This window comes from Chenopodium quinoa, unplaced genomic scaffold (genome assembly GCF_001683475.1).
Source record: "Chenopodium quinoa cultivar QQ74 unplaced genomic scaffold, ASM168347v1, whole genome shotgun sequence".
In the NCBI taxonomy this organism is placed as follows: Eukaryota; Viridiplantae; Streptophyta; class Magnoliopsida; order Caryophyllales; family Amaranthaceae; genus Chenopodium; species Chenopodium quinoa.
In genome coordinates this window covers 3,053,704-3,072,245 of record NW_018745281.1, presented here as the reverse complement: position 1 = coordinate 3,072,245, position 18,542 = coordinate 3,053,704, and the positions used below count along the sequence as shown (strand labels likewise).

The 18,542-nt window shown below is 33.5% G+C and overlaps 1 protein-coding gene across 7 annotated transcripts; it reads left to right on the top strand.

The window, feature by feature from the left end:
- Positions 1–245: 245 nt before the first annotated feature.
- Positions 246–17,470, top strand: LOC110711801. Of its 7 annotated transcripts, none has more exons than XR_002509433.1 (6): positions 246–544; positions 1,459–1,619; positions 6,246–10,365; positions 12,132–12,188; positions 12,838–12,930; positions 15,966–17,470. XR_002509433.1 is itself a non-coding variant. In XM_021890228.1 (2 exons), exons 1-2 carry the CDS (start codon positions 392–394, stop codon positions 1,607–1,609), a joined length of 336 nt encoding a protein of 111 aa, XP_021745920.1. In that variant the 5' UTR covers positions 247–391; the 3' UTR covers positions 1,610–2,786. The 7 variants fall into 7 exon arrangements, 1 of the variants encoding a protein (XP_021745920.1); XR_002509432.1 differs by having other exon boundaries at positions 1,454–1,619; XR_002509428.1 differs by having other exon boundaries at positions 1,427–1,619.
- Positions 17,471–18,542: the final 1,072 nt, after the last annotated feature.

Below are 18,542 nucleotides of genomic sequence, written 5' to 3'. Positions count from 1 at the left end.
TTAATTTCCCAAACCAAATCGAACCATATTAAAAAAAACAAAATAACATTCGATTTAGTTTACGGTAAGGTTTGATTTTAAACCGTATTTGTTTCACCCTTATTGCCAACCATATATATAAGTCAGTGATCCAACAATCAACAAAAATCAAAATGCTAGATTGTAAAAATAAACTAGGGCAAATGTTGAATTATTTAACTCAAAATTTCCTAATTTTTATTGTATACGTATGTTTTACAGAATACTCGTACAGTCGTAGACTATAGATTTTTTGGTGTAGTAAATGCTCTCAATTTTCACTTTCCTCCAGCTTCATTGGATTTTCATTGGTTTCTGCTGAACTTAACTAAATTTTGCAATCAACAATACTCGTAAGGAAAAATTTGAATAAATGGCGAAATTGAATGGTGAGGATGATAATTTCATTTGCAATATTGCTGATTCCAAGTTTCTGAAAAACAACGAAAATGTTTCGGCATCAACCCCAAATCAACACAATTATTCCAGAGCACCTGATTTTGGTTTCATTCTCCCAGTATACCCGGTAAAAACCCTAATTCCTTTCAATTCTGTTTCAAATATTTGTTATTCTATTATTTCAACTGATGAATTCGTAAAACCCCAATTATATTATTGCTCTTCTTCGTCCAAATTATCATACTTACTCATACTCGTAATTGTAGTTCATATACAAGCTCATGTTATTGCACTATGATGAGTTCAACAACCTGAAAATTCCACTAGAAATTGTTTTAATCTTGATTTGCTTTTTTAAAAGAGACAAATCCGAAATATAGATTTTGTGGGTTCTTGCAATGGCTTGATTTGCTTGTTTTAGCAAGTTTCGACAACTCCGGGAAGTCTTAGGAGTTGTGGAATTTTCTTTATTTGAAATCCTGTAATGCATTATTGTGGATGTGGATGATGCTTATTGGTTTGGTTACTTGTGCATTGATGATTACATTATTGTTTTTCCGTCGAATCGTTCCTGCACTTATGCAATTTGTTCAGCAATTATGATGAAAAGGGCAATATCGTGGGTTTGCAATTTGTTCAGCAATTTTACTGAATTTATCTTAGTCCATTAGACTATCACTTAATGTGCCCATCCTTCTTCAGTATAGTCATTACCTTATCCATCCCTTATTTTGTTGTATTATCACTTATTGCCTACGGTACTGTTCGTGCTTTAAGCCTATGATTGGTGATAATGGCAACAGTTGATTCTTAACACCCAACTATGAGGTTTCTGACTTCAATGTGTTTAATATCAAATAGATATGATAGCTAGATTGTAATCGCAATATTGGACTGCTGTGACCCTCAATTATGCGGGTAGATTTTAGCTATGTCTTCCGTGTTTTCGAGCATTATTACAATATATGTATAGCTTCTCTGCTTTATCTGAAAGCTGCCGTTTACTTAGGATTCTTTTTTTCCTCTCTTCTTGGAGGAAAGGACCAAAGGTGCAGCTTGTGAGTCTGTATTGACGATATTGATTGCTCAATTTGGATCAACACTTACAAGCTTGAATTTTGAATCTGGTGGTGGCACAGCTGCACAGGCTTGGATATTGGATCTTGTGTACTCTATTTGCAGGATATTATAAGATTACTCAAGTAAGTTAATCAGCTTTTTTTTTTTTTTTTTTTTTTCTTTGGTTTTATTGGAGTCCTTGGCAGATTTTAACGAACAGTTTTTTATTTTGACTTCTAAAATATTTGAAACAAAGTGTCAAAGTGCTTTGATTGGATTGCTTGTTTGGTTATATGAGGGTATTTAGTGCTTGAATGCTTCAAATCTTTATTTTATGTATCTTAATCATAACCAGTTGAGGAAATAAGGCTTTGGTATTGTTGTATATATGTGATAATTATATAAAAGCCTCATATTCTGATTCGAGGTGCTAGCTTGGTTCGATACAAACAGCTTGTTCATATTCCCCTCCCCAATATATAAACACCTCCAAGTAAAAAAAAAAAAAGCTTGTTCATAGTCCCCTCACTATTATATAAACAACACCTCCAAGTAAATATTACTGAACTACTCGTACATGCTTTTGTGTATGTCCATTGAAGCTCCCAGCTTCAAGAGAACTTGTAAAGGTACCTGCCATTGTGAAATTGTGGATGGGGTAGACACTATGAGAAAGTCAGAATACATGTAGCCATACATCGTTTGATTATTAAAGCCCTTAAAGGTCATTTTATGAAATAAGGTGTACTAAATTTAATTTATACAACTGAAGCCATTGACAAAGAGTACTATTGTACTAATGTTCATATGTTTTTTTTTTTTTTTTTTTTTGGGAAGCAACATACATGGTTTTCTTTAGGAGGAAAGTTATGGAAATGTATGTAAATTTACAATAATGGTTAAGATTTCTTCAAATTTGACGATCCTTCCATTAGTTCATCATAAGCAATCGTAGTTTAATTAAGTTTTATTTTTCCATTGTATCTTTCTCAAATAATGAAAAATTAAAGAATAGATAAAGTCTTAACCTTAGGTTTTTCCACACAATCGGGGTGTTGTATCTTGCAATATACAAAAGATTATTGTATCTAATAATTTAAACAAAATGAGCAAATTAATTTGTGACTAGCGAAATATGAACAAACTAATTTTGCTTCATTTTATATTTGCTTGCACAAAATGAACTAATATCGATTTGCTCATTCTTGTTCATTTGTGGAATTAAACGGATTGGACCAAGCTATAATTAATTGTATGGTGAAGATGTTGCTAACTCGTTATACTACCTCCGTTTCTTATTATGTGCAATAAAGGGGTATTATTTGTGATACATAAAATATTCCTTTGTTGTACATAATAAAAAATGAAAGTAGTATATTTTATTCATAATTAATTAATATAAATATATAATCAAATATAGTGAATATGTGGGAAAAAAAATCTTGAAAATTGCATGATCCAAGTAGAAGAGTTGAATAAGTCTAAAGAGGATTATATCCATAATCCAAAGTTTTTATTTATTATTATATTTTTTTTTAATGACATAAGTCAAAAACAACTTTTTTTATTTTTTTATTTATACCCTCCGCTTTATTGAATGACATACTGACTTTTTGCATTTTTACACTAGTCATATATGCGCGGTTTATTGTAACTTTTTGGGTGTACCAAACACACATTTGTGATGCACGTACGAAAAAAGTAGAATTTCTTAAAAAACTAAAATAACATAATTATAACAAAATAGTCAACTTTTTGAAGATTATAACACAAAAAAATACAATAACATTTATATAATATATATATAAATTAAAAGTATTTAATGCATTGGAACATATTTCTTTAACGACATGAATTCCTAATTCTAAAATCAACACACACAAACTATACCTTTTTCGTGTACTTGTAAGAATAAGGAGGAGAAAAATTGTATTATTGATAAAATTAGTTATAAACATCTATTGACAAAGTGGAATTAGTTCCTTAATCATTTTAATAGAATTTTCTTAATTATAAAAGTTCCATGATTTGTATTTCCTTGATTGTACCTTCATAATTGAAATTCTTTAATAGATGGAAATTATTTGAATAATTAGTGCCAATTTTTACCTTGCCAAATGTGATTGATTTGTCAATGATTAGTTTCCATTTTAGTTGTAATTGTAATTATCAAACATTTCTTTCCACCCATGCTGGTTGATTGTTATTTTCCCCATTGAGCTATGAAAGATATCATTGTATCTTTGATGGACACCAAATGCTCTCCCTTTCACTAATATAATAGAGATATTGAGTTTGACTAAATTTTTTCACTTATATATAATAACTAATTTTAACTTGTAATGCACTGGGAATTTTTGTTAAAATCCCAAATTTAACCCAGCCCTAACCCTAAACCAACCCCACCACCACCGCCGGCACTCCCTTCCCCACCTACCCAGCGGACGCACTACACTAGCCCAACCCAAAACACTCCAGTCGACACACCACCCCAGCCAACCCGAAACACCTCAGCCACCACCACGCAAAACCACCCCCCTTTCCCCTACCCTTGAAACGGCCAAATCAACCATCAAAATCGATCATTCTGGGTTTTCATAGTCGATTCCGACCATTTTAAGGGTGAAAAGGTAAAGGATTGGTGGTTTTCGGCCGTTGCCGGTTTCATTGGTGGTTGGGTGGCGTGTTTCAAGGCTTGGTTGGGTTTCGTTGGTGGTGGCGTGTTTCAAGGCCGGGCTGGGTTTCGTTGGTGGGTTGCCGATGGTGGGGCTGGGTTAGGGTTTAGGTTTTGTTTTTTGTTTTTTTTTTAATTTTTCTTTTTTTTAATCCACTAAATGAGTGACATGTATACATGGTGGACCCCTTTAACGGATTCCATCCAAGGATCCGTTAAGTGGTGGTGAAATCAAATTTTTGTGTTTTTATGTGGTGTTATAATAAAAGTTTGAAATTTTGTGGTGTTATAATCAAATTTGTGGTTATTTTGTGGTGTTATTTTCTAAAAAATCCATATATATATATACATATATAGACTTTGTATTATTAAAATTGAATGACCCTAAGTTTGAATTCATCCCACAAATGACCTTAATGATGTTTTTTTTTAAAATATTGTTTAAAAAAAACTCAACCCCCACCTTCCATCCTCCTTTTCCCCAACGTCACACGGCTCACAGCCCAATCACCACCGCCACTGCCCAACCACCACCTTGCTGCCGTTTCTTTTCATACCTGCTGCCCAACCCCTTTCAAATTTTCCCACCAATTTCAACCTCCACCCAAAATAGAGCTTCTTCCAACTCCAATTAATGGAGGAATTAAAACCATAAAATCTGATCGAAGATCTGAGTATTTGCAGAAACTGGGCTGAGAGAACCTTTTGCTGCTCCAATTGGAATTTCTATCACTATTTACCTTTAAGTAATTTTCCTTGTTTGAAATTAATGTTCACTTGCATATTATTAAGTCAATTGCTTCCAAGAATCTCCCAAACGCCACAGTGAACCAAACGGCATAAAGAAAATCCACCACTCCTCAAAAAACACATAAGAAATTAGATAGGTCCTCTCAAAATGCCGAAAATGGAAATGGTGTTGACCTTAATTCTAGATGAGGTTGAGAATTTAGATGATGGGCTGGATTTTCCTTACTTAGACCCACCATTAAATCATTAATATAATCCATGGAGGAGATATGGAGGTGGAGAGTGAGAGGGGTTTGTGGGGGTCGTTGGTGTACGTGGGAGTGGGGGTGGTCAGTGTAGGAGGGGCCATAGCGGTGGTCTGATTGTTGTTAGCTAGGAGATGAAGGTGTTAGCTTGGAGATGGAGGAAGTTGGAGTCGTGTAGGACAGCATAATGATGTGGTGTGGATAGGGCCGGGAGGTGTTGTTTATGGGATAGTGGTGTATGTTAGGAAAATGATATGGTGAAAGATTAGGTTAACCATGGTTAGGATATTAATGAAAACTAACCCATTTAACTCACATTAATGGCATAATTGGGATAAATTATTACTTATGGTTTTGTATTAAAATTAAAAAGGAGTTGAGGGTCACCAACTCACCATTGAGAATTTCCATTTTTTTCTTTTGTTTTTAAATTGATTTTACATTATATGTAATCAAATAATGCCTTATAGACTACATGTATGTCATCATTTTTGATAAAAAATTTATGTTTGAAATTTTGAATTTGTATAATTTTCAAATTTTAATATCTTTTATATGTGGGGTAAAGGGGCAAGAAATTCATTCAGAGTGAAGGGGCCATGAAATTAATTCGAGGTGAAGAGAACCCCCCAAAAAATAAGGATAAAAATAATAGATCTTTAAGAGTGACACATGGCACTCTAAATTTCCTGCAAATTTTCCTAATATATATATATATATATATATATATATATTGTTGAATTAGATATGAGGTATATTTTCATAATATCTTTTATTTTTTTACTAATACGCAATTAAAGATATTAATGATCAAACATATGTGTCGGCACTCACCATGCGTAATAACTAATAAGTGTTTGCGTGTTACTTAATAACACAAAGTGATTCTTCACATCTCCATTTCTTAATAAATACGTCTTTAATGCACTGCTTTAACATCTTGCACTATTCCGAAACACTACATTTCCTCAATTTTTCTGCTTTTATCTCTCGTCTGAAATACCAATTGGTCACAACTAGAGTATTTGTCTGAAAATCTGAATAATGGTGAAATTGAGGGAAGAGAATGATCCTGATACGATTGCTCATGTGAATTGCAGGATCATCAACATTAGTAATTTTTCGGCGGAAACCCTAACTATTCCCGATGATCTCATAATCCGTTTCACATCTGTTTCTAAATTCTGGCTTTCTACAATTTCTACTCCTGAATTTGCAAAATCCCATCTCAAATTCTCCCCCAATCAAATTATTTTAATCATTAAAAGACCTTTAAGATTCATGATATTGCCATATGATGATGAAGAATCTGACAATCTGGAAAACCCAATTGAATTGGAAAACTTTTTTGATTCATCTTTTCAACAAAATTATCTAAAAATAATGTTAGCTTTGTGGGTTCTGGTAATGGGTTGGTTTGCTTCAAATGTAGGAATTTGTGTTTCTTCTTTATCTGCAATCCTGCTCTGCATTCATACCGTGAAATTATGTATCCTAATCCTGAGTACTGCTCTAGTACTTCTTGGTTTGGTTATATACCATCTATTGATGACTACAGGATAGCCGTGCTATTTGGATTGTCTAGATTAAGAGTTCAGCGTGAACCTCCTGTATACTTTTATGTGTTTTTGTTTAAGACTGGGAATTGGAAAAGAATATATGACCTTGATGATTATTTTACTCGACATGAATGGTTATGCTGGGACACGAAAGTGGTCAATGATATTCTGTATTGGTCTGTTGGGTTTCCGGGATATGCGATGCTTAAGCGCATTGTAGGGTATGATTTGGTTAGTGAACAGGTGAAAGTATTCCCTTGGATGGATTGGTTACCACAGATGAAAGTATTCCCTTGGATGGATTGGTTACAACAGTACGTTAGTACGAGGTTTTTCTCGAGGAATGGGTGCTTATCAATAGAATGCATCAGCTTAATCGATTGGATGACTGAAGTTTGGACATTGAAACAATTTGATGACTTGACTTCTTGGGAGAAAGTGGGTTCTTTCCATCTTCCGTGCACGTTTGCTAGTCATGTCACCCCCACAGGCAAGTTTTTATTAGAGAAATGTATTGAGCTCCAAACACCGAACCGGTTCATGATAGTTGATGCAAGTCTGGGTACGGAAAAACAAAGGCAAAGCCATACTTGCTCATGTGACAATAAAAGAACTCTTTCGAATGCGGTAGGGTATGTTGAGAGTCTCATTTCCCCCTTCAGATCAATCATGTCCATTGACGAGGAAGACCATGAAGTGTGATCGACGTTGCTATCTTATGTTGGTGTGTTCGCGTTGTGGTTTAAATCTCGCTTGTATCAGGTTTTATCATGAGTTTTCCCATTTGACCTTGGTTTGTCTGGGAATTAGCACTTTTTGTTGTTGATGATGTCGTCGTCGTCGTTGTTTTTGTTGCCGTTGTTGATGAGGAATCAAACAACAAAAACCAAGGTCAAATAAAGGTTCATGATCAAGCCCAAGTCCATGCATTATTGGTTCGTGAATTAGGCAAAGAAATCATGCCTAAGTACATTGGATTCTCTTCCAATAATACATTCGTCACATGTGTTCATTGGGAAGAATTCGAAGGGGCAAAATCAGCCTAAGAGAAGTATAAACCGTCCTCTTTAAAGCATTAAAACAACTGTTACAAAAGGTGCAATTTCAGCATGCATCATTTGCTGCGGTTCTGAGGCATTAAAGGCAGCGGTTTTTTCGTCATTTGCTGCGGTTTTCACGCTTAACTTTATGTTTTGCTTTGATTCTTAGCTTTAAAGAAGGAGGACGTTTTAGCTCTTTGAATGGGGGTTATGGCTGGTTGTTTAAGCTTTATTTTGACAGATTATTTAGTCCTTAATTATGTAAAATGGCCATGTTAATGAGCTATCAATAATTAGCTAGTTTTAAGGCTTATTAGGAGCTTGCATTTAGGGGGATGTATCTAGACTTGTTTTAGTTCATTCCTAGCTGTTTGTAAGGGGTTTTCAAGCATAGAATCAGCTTGAATATTCCATAGTAGGCGTGTGTATTAGGGGAAGCTCAAGGGGTTCTTTTATGACTTCTAAACTTCCTTAATGATCACTATAAATAAAACTCATGGCCATATGGATGGACAATGATTGATTAAAACCAAAAATACATTTTGCTTTGTACATTTTATTCGTGATTACTTAGTGTTTTCACAGGCTTTTACTTGATACTTAGTGTTAAGAGTAAAAGTGTTTGGAGTAAATCTTTACTTAGTGTTTGATTTGCTTCATTCGAACTATTTGACAATTATTCCTTTATCCGATTATTGAACTTGACACCCGACACAGTTTTCTGTCAAAATCCAAACGATCCTAAGTCATTTTTGTGGGTTAACATCCACATCAGTTGTGGTGGTGGTGGTGTTGCTGTTGTGTTGTTGTAGCTTTTCTGAGACTGATTCAGACTCAAAGCTGTATGTTATCTAGCCTGAGCATAAAATATTATTATTGTTGAGAAGTTGACAATTTTGTAAGTCTGTTGCTGTTGTAGTGGTTGGTTCATGATAATAACAGCAACGAAGTAATTATTTAATCCATCAATTTCATTTTGGCTTTGTATGAATTTGAGTATTTGTTCCTTTCTGAATTTTGTAAGCAAAACTGGCTTGAATTGATCATGAACATGGTTACGCGGGTCAGTGAAACCATCGACATTGGACATAAACAACCATCTCCTTTTCCCTGACTACTGTCCTGATCTCTTTGGCCCCTTTCCTCCTTGCTAATTGACTTCTATTACTGATAAATTTGCGTCTTCTTGCTGTGACTGCCTTTTCTAGTTTACTAGTTCTCTTGTTGCTCAAGGTTTATTTCCCATTAAAACTCCCCCTAGTACTGTTAAGTGAGCATTAATGTTATTTTAACGCCAAGTTTTGTTGTTTGTAGGCATACTAGTATGCTAATAATAATATCATATAGTTTATAGCTAATGATTGTCATGCAAGCAATAATCAATATGTTTCTTATTTGTTATTTCAACTAGCTCTTTGCTCTTTGGTGATTTTCCTTTTTGAGTAGAATAAAACCCTGACCCTCTCCAAGTTTGTCGTGAGTCAGCCGCCATAAGGGGTTGTCACTGTGAGTCGATCTATTGCATGGTGCCAACCGAGAGTGCTGCTGGAAAGAAGAAATACATTCTGGTGGTTTGGAAAGTTTGATCCAACCTTGTTCAATTGTTAACGAGACATGTTCAAGCTTAATTTACATTTCAACTATTAAAAGAGCCAAACTCAAACTCAATTGTTTGCATTTTTTTTAATATACTCTGCGTCCTTTACCTAAAGAATCTAAACTATCAATTGAATGACAAAGATAGGATAAACTTTTTCACACAAATTTCCCTAGCCATATAACATTACAAAGCCTTAATTGCACATGTTGAAACATGATGTATTTAGTCGAGTTTGAGTTCAGCTTGATCAAACCAATTAACCGTAATTTCGCCGGAATTGAGAAGCTATGGTGGCAGCTAGCAGCTTCCATCAGGCGGCTATAATGGCGGCCAACAACTTCAATTGGGCAGAAAGATATGGAGGTGAAGGATATAGTATATAGCAGGGGAGAAGGAAGATACAATATAGCAAAGGAGAGTGGTTTTTTAACGGGTGGAAATAGGTTATCAACTAATTAATTACCCAAATCCAATCTTAGAAGGAAAAAATCCAAAATTACTGCTCATTTATTGTTCCCTTCCCATTATATCTATTTTAGGCAGTCCCTTAAGATAACTATAAACCGTTTTATAATAACTTAATGAAAGTGTTTAATAAAAAGCAAAACGTTGAATTATTAATATTAAATAAGGCAAAGGTTTAATTATTTAAATCAAAATTTTCTTATTTTTATTGCATACATACATATCCTTTTACATACTTGACTATTGACCGACCATTGGAGTTACTCTAGCTTTGAAAGACAGAAAGAGTAGAGGTAAATAAATAAATAAATAAACTATACAGGTGTAGTCAATGTTCTCATTTTTCACTCTCTTTCAACAACTTGACTAAATTTCCACACAACAAAAATAAGGAAGAACTCAGAAAAATGGCGAATTTAAATGGTGAGGATGATAATTTCGATGGTAATATTGCTAATTCAAGTGTGAAAAACAACGACAATGTTTCAGCATCAGCCCTAATCAACGCAATTCTTCCAGAACACCTGATATTGGTCTCATTCTCCCAATATTGCCGGTAAAAACCCTAATTCCTTTCAATTCTGTTTCGAAAATTTGTTATTCTGTTGTTTGTATTTTCTACTGATGAATTCGTAAAACCCCAATTATATCTTTGCTTTTCTTCGTCCAAATTATCATACTTACACATACTCGTAATTATAGTTCATATACAAGCTCAAGCTCAAGCTCATGTTATTGCACTATGATGAGTACAACAAGCTGAAAATTCCATTAGAAATTGTTTTCCTCTTGATTTAAATTTTTAAAAGAGACAAATCCGAAATATAGATTTTGTGGGTTCTTGCAATGGCTTGATTTGCTTGTTTTAGCAAGTTTTGACAACTCCGGGAAGTCTTAGGAGTTGTGGAATTTTCTTTATTTGCAATCCTGCAATGCATCATTGTGGATGTGGATGATGCTTATCGGTTTACTCACTCGTGCGTTGATGATTAGATGATCGTTTTTCCGTCGAGTCGTTCCTGCACTTATGTTTTCTTTGAGGAGTGGAACAGGGTTTGTGATATTGATGATAGGTTGCTTTATACTAATTGGCATATTTTGGTGTTTGATTTCCAATTGACGAGTTATTTAATATACGTGTATGTATGTAAAGCGATTGACTGCTGGTTAGTGTAATAGAATTCTATGTAGGATTCTGATTAATACGTAATCTCGATTCCAGAGAATACTGCGTGTAGTCAGAAAACTAAGTATTGGAATAAGACTATACATAGCATGATTCATGTATCAGACTAGATTTTGTTGCTGCATGTTTTAGTAGCTATGTGATAACTCCTTGTTTTATATCTTACTAGACTTACGTTGCTTGCTTCTCATTTGATTGGTCAGCCATACTATAACATACTAACATAGCTAGTTTTACTTTGAATTATTCTCATTTGATTGGTCAGCCATACTATAACATAGCTAGGTTTGTGCTTCACATGAAAAAGTAGAACAAGAACAATCAAAGGACAAGGACAAATGGTCCAACTTATACAGTTTATGGCCATAGTTTTTTTTTTTTTTGCTTTTGTATATTTTTTTCTTACAAAAATTTTGATTCTCTTGGTTGATGTCCTTTTTGAGTCTACAATGTTTTACCGAGTTAATAAATCAATTTTGAATTAATCACGTGATTTTGTGCAAATCTAGTGATGAAATTAAAATGGCATTCTTGAGCTTTTTCAGAGGATACAACAAATTATGTTCTTTGGACTGTAAAGGCACCTCTTTTCTATGCATAAGGTCATGGAGTGGTTGGTTAGTTATGAAGAAAATTTTCTGCTTCAGAACCCTAAGTTAGAGAACTGCATGTAGTTAGGGAATTCAAGTAAAATTTTGGAATCACAAATATAATCGTAAGACTTGCACGAGAGTATACTTGTTGCTAAATGTAGCTATGAGTAGTAAAGCTGTGCATCACAAAGCACCGTGAGACCATGACAAAGGGCTTCGTGAGTCGTGAAAATTGGCCTGTTTGTTAAAAGGGCAATATATGCACTATGTAGCAATTATGATGAAAAGGGCAAATACTGTGGGTTTGCAATTTGTTCAGCAATTTTACTGAATTTATCTTAGTCCATTATACTATCACTACTAGATGTGCCCCGTCGTCTTTCAGTATAGTCATTACCTTATCTATTTCCCATTGTGTTGTATTATCACTTATTTTCTACAGTACTGATCGTGCTTTTAGCCTATAATTGGTGATAATGGCAACAGTTGATTCTAAACCCCAATTGTGAGGTTTGTGACTTCCATGTGTTTATTGTGAAATAGATATGATAGCTAGAGTGCAATCGCAATATTGGACTGCTGCAATCCTTAATTATGCAGGTATATTTTAGCTATGTCTTCAGTGTGTCCGAGCATTTATATGTTATCATGATCTTTGCATCCTCTGTCAGAACAAGCTCTTCACAGAATCACATATATTTTTTTTCTTGAAAGAAACACAGTTAGGCCCTGTTTAGTTTGATGTAAAATGTTTTCATGGAAAATGAGTTTCCCATTTTCCTTTGTTTGATTGTGAAGAGGTGGAAAATAATATTCCAAATGGTGGAAAATTGCATCCATAATAGTGGAAAACATTTTTCTTTATAAAACAAGGGAAGCCACATTTTCCTCCCTTTCCCTTATCTCCTTTTTATTTTTCTCTCATCCATCTCCACATTTCCACTCATATTTTTAATTTCTCTTAATTTTTCTTGTAAGAACCAAACAAAGGAAAACTATCTTGCAAGTGTGGTTTTTCTTGAAAATATGTTTTCCATTAAACCTAGTTTTTTATTGAAAATATTTTACATCAAACCAAAACGGGGCCTTAAGTTGCCTAATTTTTTACAGTATAACATCTCTGCTTTATCTGAAAACTGTTGTTTACTCAAGCTTTTTTCCCCCTCTCTTCTTGGAGCACTGGCTTGCGAGTCTGTATTGACAATATTGATTGCTCAGTTCAGATCATAATAGAAGGTAACACTTACAGGCTTGAATTCTGAATCTGGTGGTGGTACAGCTGCATAGGCTTGGATGTTAGATCTTGTGTACTCTATTTGCAGGATAATACAAGATTATTCAGGTAAGTTATCAGCTTTTTTTTTTTCTTTTTTTTCTTTGGTTTTTATAGGAGTCCTTGGCAGTTTTTAACTTACAGATTTTTTTGGCTTCTAAAAAATTTTGAAACAAAGTTGTCAAATTGCTTTGATTGGATTGCTTGTTTGCTTATATGAGGGAATTTAGAGCTTGACTACTTAAAATTTTTATTTTATGCATCTTAATCATAACGATAACCAGTCGAGGAAATAAGGCTTTGGTATTGTTTTATTGTTACTGATAATTATATAAAAGTCTCACATTCTAATTCGAGGTGCTAGCTCGGTTAGATACAAATAACTTGTTCATATTTCCCTCCCCATCACATAAACAACACCTCCAAGTAAATGTTAGTCAATTACTCGTACGTGCTTTAGTGTATGTCCATGAAGCTCCCACCTTTAAGAGAACTAGTAAAGGTACATGGCACTGTGGATAGGGTAAAGACACTATGAGACAGTCGGAATATATCTAGCCGTACATCCATTGATATTTAAAGCCCTTAAAGGTCATTCTATGAAATAAGGTGTACTAAATTTGATTTGTAAAATCTTATTAATTTTCTTTCTTTCTTTTTCTTTTCAATTTTTTTTTTTTTTGGGGGGGGGGGGCGCGGGGGCACAACGTACATGGTTTTCTTAAGGAGGAAAATTATGGAAAATGTATCTAAAATTACAATAATGTTTAAGATTTCTTCAAAATTGACGATTCTTCCATTAGTTCATAAGCATTTGTAGTTTAATTAAGTTTTTAATCTTCCATTATATCTTTCTCGAATAATAGAAAGTTGGAGAATATATAAAATTTTAAACTAAATTTTTACTACACAATCGGGTGTTGTACTTTGCAGCATACAAAGATTATTGTATCTAATCATTTACAAAATGAGCAAATTAATTTTGCTCACTAGCGAATTTGAACAAATTAGTTTTGCTAATTTCGCTTCATTTTTTTTTTACTTGCACAAAATGAGCAAATTTGTATAGTGATGCAAAAGAACATTCTCTGTTTGCTCATTCTTGCTCATCCATGCAAGTAAACACATTGGGCAACCTACAACTAGTCTTATGGTGAAGATGTTACTAACTCGTTATATATTTTGGTCATAATAAATTAATATAATCAAATATAGTGATTATGTGGGAATAAAAAAGATTGAAATTGCATGATCCAAGCTTTAAACAAGTCTAAAGAGGATTATATACATAATCCAAAGCATTTTTTTAAAAAAAATGACACAAAAAAATTAAGTTAAAACAACTTTTGTTTATCTATACCCTCTGCTTTATTAAGTGACTCATTGACTTTTTGCATTTTCACACTAGTCATATATGCGTGGCTTATTGTAATTTTTTGGGTGTACCAAAGACACATTTGTGATGCACGTATGAAAAAAGTGGAATATTGAGAAAAAAATAAAAAACTAAAATAACATAATTATATTAAAATAGTAAACTTTTAGAAATCACCCCACACGAATTACAATGACATTAATATGATTGATAACAAATTTAAAGTATTTCATGCACTGGAACATATTTTTGTAACGACATACGAATTCCTAGTTCTAAAATCAACACACACAAATATACCTTGATTATGATATTCGTGCACTTGTAAGAATAAGGAGGAGAAAATTGAACGTTCTCCGTTTTTTTTTAGTTGACACGTTTTGAATTTAGCATATTTACTCACTCCTCTTTGACCGTGATTTATGCTTTATACGCAATGAAAAATATAGTCCCGTGGAACCTTGTTAGATTTGTCACGATATATATTTTCAAAATATCAATTTTTCATAATCCTTGTTTATCGGTAATTAAAGATATTAATAGTTGAAGTTGTGTATTGGCAAACGTGACTAAAAAAACGTGTCAACAAAAAAAAACGGAGGAAATATTACTCATAAATTTAGCTGTAATTATTTACATCTATTCACAAAGTGGAATTGATTCCGTAATTATAATTTTTAATAGAATTTTCTTAATTGTAAAAGTTCCATGATTTGTTATTCCTTGATTGTACCTTCATAATTTAAATTTTTTAATTGATGTCAATTATTTTAATAATTAGTGCCAATTTTTACCTTGCCAATTGTGGTTGATTTGTCAATGATTAGTTTCCATTTCAATTTTAGGTGGACGCCAAAGTCCTTCCCGTCATTTATATGATAAAGATATTGAGTTTGACTGAATCTTTTTACCTAAATATAATAACTAGTTTTAATCCATGATGCTCGGTTTTTCTTTTTGTATTTAAAGTGACTTTTACATTATATTTGATTATATATGCCTTATAAACTACTTGTATTTCATTAATTTTGATAAAAAATTAATGTTTGAAAATTGAAGCTGTATAAAGCATAAATTTGGAAATTTGAAATTTTAAAATCTTTTTATATTTAGGGTGAAGGGGCATGAAATTATTTTGAGGTGAAGAGACATGATATTGGAAGAAAAACTAAATGTAATTGAAAGGAAAATATTATATGAGTAATTTGAAGGGCATAAAGGTGGAAGAAAATCAAGATTATGTAGGAGAAAACAAGTGAACCCCCAAAGAAATAAGATAAAAAAAGGTCTTTAAGTGTGACACGTGGCACTTTGGATTTCTTGTAAAATTTCCTGTTATTAAATATTAATTTTTTTTTATATGAAATATTGTTATACTTCGTTCGTATATATTGTTGGATTAGTTAGAGGTATAATTTCATAATATCATTTTTTACTAATACGCAATTAAAGATATCAACAATCAAATATTTGCATCGGCATGCCTAATAAGTGTTTGCGTGTTACTTAATAACACAAAGTGATTCTAAACATCTCCATTTCTTAATAAATATGTCCCACTTTAACCTCTTGCACTATTCCTAAACACTACATTCCCTCTATTTTTCCGCTTTCATCTCTCGTCTGAAATACCAGTTGGTCACAACTAGAGTATTGGTCTGAAAGTCTGAATAATGGTGAAATTGAGGGAAGAGAATGATCCTGATTCTATTGCTAATGTGAATTGCAGGATCATCAACATCAGTTATGTTTCGGCGGAAACCCTAACTATTCCCGATGATCTCATAATCGACCTCATTCTGCCAAGATTGCCGGTAAAAACCCTAATCCGTTTCAAATCTGTTTCTTAGTTCTGGCTTTCCACAATTTCTACTCCTGAATTCGCAAAATCCCATCTCAAATTCTCCCCCAATCAAATTCTGGTAATCTTTAAAAACCCATTAAGATTCATGTTATTGCCATATGATGATGAAGAATCTGACAGTCTGAAAAACCGTATTGAATTGGAAACTTTTTTGATTCATCTTTTCAACAAAAAATATCTAAAAATAAGGTTAGCTTTAAGGGTTCTGGTAATGGGTTGGTTTGCTTTGAATGTAGGAATTTATGTTTCTTCTTTATCTGCAATCCTGCTCTGCATTCATACCGTGAAATTATGTATCCTAGTCCTGATAACTGCTCTAGAACTTCTTGGTTTGGTTATGTACCATCTATTGATGTCTACAGGATAGTCGTGCTATTTCGATTGTCTAGATTAAGAGTTCAGCATGAACCTTCTTTATACTTTTATGTGTTTTCATTTAAGACTGGGAATTGGAAAAGAATATGTGACCTTGATGATTATTTTACTCGCCATGAATGGTTATGCCTGGACACAAAAGTGGTCAATGATATTCTGTATTGGTCTGTTGGGTTTCCGGGATATGCGACGCCTAAGCGCATTGTAGGGTATGATTTTGTTAGTGAGCAGGTGAAAGTATTCCCTTGGATGGATTGGTTACAACAGTACGTTAGTACGATGTTTTTCTTGAGGAATGGGTGCTTATCAATAGAATGCATCACAGCTTAATTGATCGGATGACTGAAGTTTGGACATTGAAACAATTTGATGGCTGGAACTCGTGGGAGAAAGTGGGTTCTTTCCATCTTCCGTGCACGTTTGGTTGTCATGTCACCCCCACAGGCAAGTTTTTAGTGGAGAAATGTTTTGAGCTCCAAACACTGAACCGGGTCAAGATAGTTGATGTAAGTCTAGATACCGAAAAACAAAGGCAAAGCCATACTTGCTCATGTGCTGGTAAAAGAACTATTTCAAATGCGGTAGGATATGTTGAGAGTCTCATTTCCCCCTTTGGAATAATCATGTCATTTGATGAGGAGGACCGTGAAGTTTGATCGGAGCTGCTATCTTGTGTTGGTGTGTGCGTGTTGTGGTTTAAATCTTTCTTGTATTAGGTTTTATCATGTGATTTTCCCATTAGTCAATTTTTTTGCTGGGAATTAGCACTTTTTGTTGCTGTTGCTGCTGTTGTTGAGTAGTTGACAATTCTGTAATAGACTGCTGCTGTTGTAGTGGTCGGTTTATGATAATAACAACGAAGTAATTATATAATCCATCAATTTCATTTTGGCTTTGTATGAATTTGAGTATTTGATTTTTTTTTTCCTTTCTGAATTTTGTAAGCAAAACTCGCTTGAATTATTTATGAACATGGTTACGCAGTTGTGAAACCATCTACATTGGACATAAACAAACATCTCCCTTTCCCTGACTACTGTCCTGATCTCTTTGCCCCTTTCCTACTTGGTAACTGACTTCAATTACTGATAAATATGCGTCTTCTTGCTGTGATTGCTTTTTCTGGTTTGCTAGTTCTCTTGTTGCTCAAGTGAGTAGTAATGCTATTTTAACGCCAAGTTTCGTTGTTTGTAGCCCTACCAATATGCTAATAATAATAGTATCATATAATTTATTGCTAATGATTGTCATGCAAGCAATAATCAATATGTTTCTTATTTCAACTTGCTCTTTGGTGATTTTTCTTTTTGAGTAGAATTCAACCCTGATCCTCTCCAAGTTTGTCACGAGTCAGCCGCTATATGGGGTTGTTACTGTGAGTCGATCTATTGCATGGTTCCAACCGAGAGTGCTGCTGGAAAGAAGGATTACATTCTGGTGGTTTGGAAAGTTTGATCCGACCTTGTTCAGTTGTTAATGAGCCATGTTCAAGCTTAAGTTACATTTGCCTTTTCTTCTTTTTTTTTTCGTTTTTTTTTTTTTGAGGAACATTTATTTGCCTAACTTGTGAGCTTATTAATTTATGAAAAATGATATTATATGAGCTTATTAATTGAATGACAAAGATAGGATAAACTTTTCCACACAAATTGCCCTAGTCATATAACATTACAAAGCCAAGTAACAACATGAATTTTTTATTCCATATGTTGAAACATGATGTATTTAGTCTAGTTTAGGTTTAGCTTGATCAAACCCAAATTATTCCTATCAAGCCAATATCAAACAAAGTTTTAGGATTAAGATGAGTTCATTCTCTAGTTCGAATTTAATAAAATTAAATCAAATCAAGACGAGCTAATGTTAGAGTTTGTTAGGTTTGCCTTAGCTTGTAGTGATAATAACCAATTGATGTTAGAATATACAAAAAGCATTACATACTGCATTATACGAAAACAACTTTTTTGATTTAGAAAATGAACAATATATAAGTGTGATCATATGTGTGTAATAAATAGTTTTTGCACTATAAATACAGAAGAGATTTAACTCTGTAAAGTTCTTAAT

Bases quoted from the DNA above. Each gene is read 5' to 3' on its own strand.
- LOC110711801 (XM_021890228.1), top strand. From the start codon at position 392: ATGGCGAAATTGAATGGTGAGGATGATAATTTCATTTGCAATATTGCT. The intron at 545-1,426 runs GTAAAAACCCTA...CCGTTTACTTAG, and splicing joins TCATTCTCCCAGTATACCCG to GATTCTTTTTTTCCTCTCTT.